This window comes from Alexandromys fortis, unplaced genomic scaffold, assembly GCF_014885135.2.
Source record: "Alexandromys fortis isolate MF-2015 unplaced genomic scaffold, M_Fortis_MF-2015_v1.1 scaffold_524, whole genome shotgun sequence".
Classification (NCBI taxonomy): domain Eukaryota; kingdom Metazoa; phylum Chordata; class Mammalia; order Rodentia; family Cricetidae; genus Alexandromys; species Alexandromys fortis.
Genome location: NW_026068393.1, coordinates 1 through 7,397, shown reverse-complemented (window position 1 = coordinate 7,397; position 7,397 = coordinate 1). Strand labels below are relative to the sequence as shown.

Below are 7,397 nucleotides of genomic sequence, written 5' to 3'. Positions count from 1 at the left end.
GTGAAATTCCCTCTCTTGACCAAAAAGGACTTCAAGCAACTAGATTCCAGCACAAGGTAGGATGAGCCAGGTTCACACCAGCGTCCTGCAGACTCATTGTATTTCTCTTTCTGTCCTCACCCCAAGAGCAGGTCCTGTCTATTCCGGGATGAATAAGAGTTGATGGTTCAACAACCCACTGTTTCCTGTAAATCCTGGATAAATTGTCTTTTCTAGAATCTTTGGCTCCTTGGCATCTCCACAGCCTCTTCTCCCAAAGCACAGACTTCTGGGGACCTGGATGCTGCAGGAGTTTGGTGAGAGCCAATGCTTTTCTCTATTTAGGGATAGGGAAAGATTAAGGTGCTGAATTGTGCTTGGTCCAAGTCTGGCTGGTGAGGCAGGGGAAGAGGGGTTTGTGTAGATCTCCAGAGTCCCTTAATGATGCCCCGTCCTCTTAGAGAACTAACCCTACAACCAGAAACTGACAAAAGACCTCTACACAGAGAAGAACGAAATTGGAACTCACACTAAAGATACATTTCAGCTAAAAATGGGCTAAAAAGATAATTTTCAGACCCCACAGCTGGGGTGCCGAAAGAGGAGAAACCCCAGGACCCCATCCCTTCAAGAGTCCACAGCTGGATAGAGGCTAGGGGAAACATTCAACGCAGATTCACAAATGCCAAAGAGACACTTGACAAAAATTTAAAGTCATAATCTTTGAGGAGGTACAAGAGGAACAGTGAAATATTATTTATTCTTGTCACAATGACTGGGTAATTTATTATTTTAATTATCATTATATTTATATGATAATTATAATTGTTTTCTTTTATAATTATTTTATTAGTATTTTTATTGTCTTCATGTATGTATGTACACCCTGTGTGTGCCTGTTGCTCTGTAGAGATAAAGAGGGTGACAGATTCCCTGGAACCAGAGTTACAGAAGGCTATGAGTCATCACGTGGGTGCTAGGAACTGAACCAGGTCCTCTGGGGGAGCAGTCAGTGCTTAACTGCTGAGCTATCCTTCAGCATCCTGACTGTTTATAAGACTAATTTATTTTACGTGCATGTATGAAACTTGAGTCTTCTGCAAGAGCAGCAGGTGCTCTTACCTATGGAGCCTGTCTCTTCAGCTCCTGAATCTGCAGTGACTGTTATCAGAAAGATGAAAGAGAAATGTTGTCAGAGATGTGGAGTAAAGAGATCCCAGGACAGCGTGGGTGATCGTATGACTTAGAGCGGATAACTTGGAGAACACAGTGGCAGTTCAACAAGTGAAAGACACCACCAGGTTTGTCCAGGGAAGTGAGATCGTTACGGCAGAGGGTTGCCTGTCCCTGGCTGTCGCTGCATTTTTGAAAAAGTCAAACTATGGAATCATGGATGGATGAGAAGCACAGAATATGTAGTACACATACAGCGGACTGGTATGGAGCCTTAAAAGGAGGGAAATACAGTCCCTTGTGAACACATGGAAGAGCCTGAATATGTTCTGTATAATGAGCCAGGAACAGAAGGGGGAATCCTGTATGAATTCACTTACGTAAGGAATATGAAGAAACTGAGATGACAGGAGAAGGTAGGGTGGCAGCGAGCAGGGAATGGGCTCGCATGCTGAAAGGCTGGCAACTGTCTGTTATGTAAGAGGAGCATTGAAGACCCGGGCGCCTACAGCAAATGGTAGTGTGTTCTACCTAGAGAGCTACCAAAGTTAGACTTCGTATTTGTGGTGCAGAGGGCTGAAGGCAGAGCCGAGGACATGCTGGGCAAATGCTCTGCTTTTGAGCTCTATCTCCAGTCCTCAGATTACTTTTTATTTGGAGAAGGAGTTTCGCTAAAGTTACTCAGGCTGACGTTGAACTCACTCGGCATTCCAAGCTTGACTTTGAAGTTGTGCAGTTTCTGCCTCAGCCTCCTGGGTACTGGGATTATAGGATGCACCACCAGACCTAACTCTAGAAGTAGGTGGTTAGTGTTCTTCACACAAAAATGACAGTTTCATCCTATTTGTATCAAATAATCCATAAGTTAATTAACTTAGTTTAACCATCTGATAATATGTACATATTTCATGTGGGTATTCTGCACTCTGAATACACGGCATTTATGTTAGTAAAGAAGAAAGGAAGGATGGAGAAAGACTGAGAAGGACAGATGGCTCAGCAATCCAGAGCACTGGCTGCTCTTCGAGAAGACCTGTTCCTAGCACCCACAGGGCAGCTCACAACCATTTGTAACTCCAAGTCAGATGTCCTAATGTCATCTTTTGACTGCCAAAAATACCAGGGACATTAGTGATTCACAGACATACATAACGGGAAAAAACATTCAAAAAATTTAAGCTATCACACACAAAGCACACTCAAACATGTTCAGAGAGCTAAAAATCTACAGGGCATAAAAGAATCCTGAGCATCCACACCGAGCTGGCAAGGATAGCACAAGTGACTCATGCAAGCTCGGTTACCTGAAGTCAGATGAGCTCAGTGGGGGTTAGCTCACAACAGGGACAGGCCTTTGGCCAAGACACTGAAGTGCCCCACCTTATCCTCCCACAGCTCTGCAGCTCCTCTTGTCCAAGGCTGTCTTCGCTGTCATTTGGTGTGAGAGTGCCCCCTAGCGTCAGTACAGCAAAGCAGCTGCAGTTCAAAACACCTCAGGCTGAAAGTTAGGATGAGAAAATTGATTTGTTGTTGGTGGTGATGTTTTCCCTTCACGGGAGCCTCTTTCTTATTGATTGGTATTCGTTTTACTGGATAAGGGGCTTCACTCGGACATTGTCACCCACGAGATGTCCTTTGGTCATGGGAACCCCTCTTTACTCTCTCTTCTCCCCCTCCCCTCCTGCTCCTCTTCCCGCCGTTGTGTGTTAATACCTTTTAGAGGCTTTATTCTGCATGTGGGAGCAAACACGCGATGTCTGTCTTTCTGCATCACTTCACCTATCACACTCCTCAGCTCCATCCATTTTCCTAACGATGCACTGCATTCATCGCTATGGCTGAATAAACCCCCAGTGCAGAGTGAGGATGTGGTTGGCTGGATTGTGCATCGCCAGCCATGTGTTCCCCATGCACGCACCTGCTGACAGGATCTTTGATTCAGCAGCTCGGCTGCCGTGCAGAGGAAGGTGACGCACGTGTGTGTGTGTGTGTGTGTGTGTGTGTGTGTGTGTGTGTAACTGCATGACTTAGAGACGTAGATTCTTTAGGTTATATACCCAGGAGAGTAACTGCTGTGGTTTTTTATTTTGTTGTTTTTAATAGAACATCTTTTCTTTATTCTTGGATAATTTCATGTGTGTAACAATGTATCCTGACCATATGCACCCTTCCTCCCCTTCTCCATTCCTAACTCTTTCCTGCCTTATCTTCTCTCTCTTATTAATTAATTAATCAACTGTGACCCCCTGAGTCCAGTGAGTGCTGCCTGTTGGACACGGTGTGATTTTGTTGGCTTGGTCTGGTGCCTGTACTGACAGTATGGGGAGTTCATGAGTACAGAGTTCTCCTCATGTCCTAAAGACAGCATTTCTTCATATTCCACCTCACCCTCTTGCTTTTACAATATCTTAATGGATTTATTTATCGTTATGTTCGTGTGTGTGTGTGTGTGTGTGTGTGTGTTTACAGAGAGGTCAGGAGAGGATCATTATCCCTGGTCCTGGGGCTGCAGATGGTTGTGCGCTGCCACTCAGGGCATTGAGGCAAACCTGAGTCCTCTAGAAGAACAGCAAGTTCTCTTCAACAGGACCCATTTCGGCAGCCTCCAGCTCTCAGCCCCAACATTCTTCATGTGTCGTCTTCCGCACTGGTCCCTGAGCTTGACATGGCGGGCCATATTTTTGTTCCATTTAAGGAAGGGAACTCAGTAGCCAATTCTTCCCAACATTTGAGCAGTGATGAGTCTCTGTATTAACCACTGACCATTGCAGAGGGAAGCTCTTCAGGCCAAGGTTGAGTGGAGTAGTAATTCAAGTTACTAGGGAAAGTTGTGTTTAAAACAACTTTTAAACTATTTTGGTATGTATTGGTGTTTTGCCTGCATGCATTTGTTTGCACCACATGTATTAGGTACCACATGTGTAGGCTGAGACTGCTTAGTTCATTTCCAAGCAGCTCCGACCCAAAATAATCACACAGAAACTATATTAATTAAAACACTGCTTGGCCTGTTAGCTTGGGCTTCTTATTAACTAACTCTTACATCGTAAAGTAACCCATTTCTATTATTCTGTGTACTGGCACAAGGCTGTGGCTTACCAGATAAAGCTCCAACATCTGTCTCCTTTGACAGCTACATGGCATCTCCCTGACTTTGCCTTCTTTTCTCCTCTCTCTCTGCTTGGAATTCCAGCCTTGCTCCCTCCTGCCCTGCCATAGGCCCAAAGCAGTTTTTTAAATTATTATTATTAACCAATGGTAATAAAAAAAATCTTCACAGCATACAGAGGGGAATCCCACATCATCTGTGCATGGTGGGAATTGAACATGGGTCCTCTGGAAGAGCAGTCAGTGTTCTAAACCACTAATCCATGTGTCCAGCCCTGTTGGATTCTGCTGACATCAGGAATACTGTCCTGGTGTGGAAGGATGTTGTGTGATTGTGTGCTCCTGTCGTCTGTCACGTAGAGCAGGGAAGAGAAGCTCCATTGTACAGTGGAGTTGCCCTGGCTGGGAATCTGAGAACTACTCTAAGGAAAGACGGAGACCAGGATGGTCACTTTAGAATATAAATTCACTAATTAAATGAATCATGAAGGAACCAAACAGTTTTCAAGACTACACTAATTGAATTTTTGAAAATATTTGGAAATGCCCAATACTAGACTGAGTAGACAGAAAAACAAACCTGTAAACTGAAGAAAAAAAAAAAACAATGAAACCAGGGAGCATCAAAAGGAGCTGCTGTTTTTAACTAATCATTCAATTTTACCGATACAGACTTGAGAGTCAGATGCTGGGGTGAAAGTCTACTAGCTTAGAGAGGCAGAGGAAGCACCCAACTGCTTCATCTTCTATCAGCATCTCAAAAAAGGAGTTTTCTATACTGTCAATTAAAACTCCTCCAAATGAATGTCCCTCCCTGCTACTTCCTGTGCGTCTCTCTCTTCCTTCATCCTCTCGACTCCCTCTTACTATCCATGGATTATTTTTTCCTTATCAACGGGTTGCTTGCTCCGCCTCTTGAACTATGGTTGATTTTATTTATTCCTGTTTACAAGATTCAAGCAGAAAACTCTTGGATTAAAGGTGTGTGCAAGGGCTGAGTCATGTCACAATGAGAAACAGGTTTTTCCAGTAAGTAATGCAATTTCGGGGTTCACAATGTGATCAAATAACCTACATGAGGAACTGAAAACAGACAAATAAACAAAAAAGCCAGAAGCCCAGTATTTTGTGGATTGCTATCACGAAGACTGACACAGTTTTTGTCCCCAGAAAGCAGAAAGTGTCAAAAAGCGGTTGAGAAGTTATTGAAAGAAACAATGCCTGCAAAGAGCCCAATGTCGGTGAAAGATGTGGACCCACAGACACTCACAGAGCCCTCTGGTCAACTCTCGGGAAATGTTCTCCAGAGAAGACTGCCTGCCAAATCAGGACGTTTGAAAAACTCAAGGTATGTGTATTAACTGATTTGTCATGGTGGGAAGAAACTGGGAAGCAGCCCAGAAGGAAAGTCAGAAACTCAGAGTCCTAGGACAGAGCAGAGCACTCCTAAGCAAGGGCACAAAGAAGACTTCACAGGATTAGAAACAAAAGTCCCGAGAAAATGAAAAGAGAAAATCAAGACCCCAGAGCCAAGAAATCACACCAGGAGGGAGATAAAGAGTGGGGAACCCCTGCATTAAAGGAACGCTGTGGTGTGCCCCATGGAGAATGCTCACCTCACAAATGCGAAGCCCTGAATGTCATCCCAACCACTGTAGGGAGTGGAGACCATGGGACATGCTCACACTCAGTGAATCAAGCCAGTCCCAGAGAGACAAATCTCAGACATTTCCTCTCAGTTGTGTTTCCTAGAGTTTATAGATTCTACATCCATAAAATCATGAGTGTGTATAAGACAAGAAAGGAGAGGTGAATTATTTAAGGGGCCATAGGAGACATCAAAGAAAGGTCAGAAGGAGAATATACTCAGTGTGCAGCATGTCCTCTAGGGGCTGGAGAGCTGGCTCGGTGCTTAAGAGCACTTGTTCTTACAGAGGACACAGGGCAGATTCCCAGCACTCTTATGGGGGCTCACAACCACCAACTCCAATCCTGAGGAATCCAACGCACTTTTCTGACCTCCATGGGCACCAGGCACACCTGTGGGGCACATACATACATTACATGCAGGCCAAAAACACATACGCATGAAGTAGTAAGATAAATAGACTAAAATTTCTAAATGTCCCTTATATAACACAGGGCCACGAATGATGAATATACACAAAGAAGTTTATTAGTTTAAAACGACTAGAAGAGGATCATATGTAATCATGACAACCAATGTGAAAATTTACCAAGTTCACAAGTTATTGTAGTCTGTTCAAAATTTGTCAAACAACCCATAAACAAAACATCGGGTCCGACCTTCACACTGACGCACCCAGAGCAGCTCAGGTGGCTGTGCTGTGGTTCTGTAAAGCAGAGCCGGCTCTCACTGGTTGGCTTCTGCTCTAATGGCTCCATCTGTTTTACAGGAGAGCAAGTGCTCCGAAAATGAGCATCAGCATTGACCAGGAGACGGACTATGCCGAAGTGGTTCTGTCTGTAGGAGAAATCACACAGGGAGAGGAGATTAGGAGGACAATGAACAATAAAGAGCTGAAAGCAAGAGAGGCCCACAATATCTCACAGGCTGTGTGCACTCTGCTGAATTCTGGAGGGGGCGTGGTCAAGGCTCGCATTAAGAATTCTAATTACAGCCTCATCAGAGATGGTGTAGGACTGGATTTGGAAGATTCTTTTCGTGAAATTGTTCTATTTCCTCATAAATACCGAGACTACATGCAGAACAAAGGGTACTTTTTAATTTTTGTGAAACCGTGGGTCCCGGATATCTCTGGTCAGCGAGTCCTTACCTTGAAAACCAATTTCTATGTGAGAAATTTGTCAACTTCATATGAAATGAAAGGTCCTGATGCAGTGAAGTTCCTCAAAGACAAGAAGAACTCTGAAGGGAGATCGTGTTCAAGACAGAGCTTGCCTGCATCATGTGACTCTGATGAATGCCTTGCCACGTTTTTTAACAGAGAAAAGTTGACCCTGGGGGAGACATTCTATTTCACTGAATCCAAACATGCAGAAGTTAAAATGTCCCCTAAAGAAAAAATTCTGGAGGTTTTCCCTAAAACTGTTTCTGCATTTGCAAACACTGATGGGGGATATTTTTTCATTGGTTTAGATTTGAAAAAAGAACA

General features: G+C 44.0%; 1 protein-coding gene across 1 annotated transcript in view; it reads left to right on the top strand.

Moving 5' to 3' along the window:
• The window catches only part of LOC126495565 (ribonuclease SLFN12-like), a gene marked incomplete at its 3' end in the record, with an annotated part of 15,268 nt that extends 7,876 nt beyond the window's left edge, over positions 1–7,392 (top strand). The window contains exons 2-4 of the mRNA XM_050133162.1: positions 217–296; positions 5,431–5,608; positions 6,678–7,392. Coding sequence (XP_049989119.1) covers positions 217–296; positions 5,431–5,608; positions 6,678–7,392 — 973 coding nt within the window. The remainder of the gene's footprint in view (positions 1–216; positions 297–5,430; positions 5,609–6,677) is intronic.
• Positions 7,393–7,397: the final 5 nt, after the last annotated feature.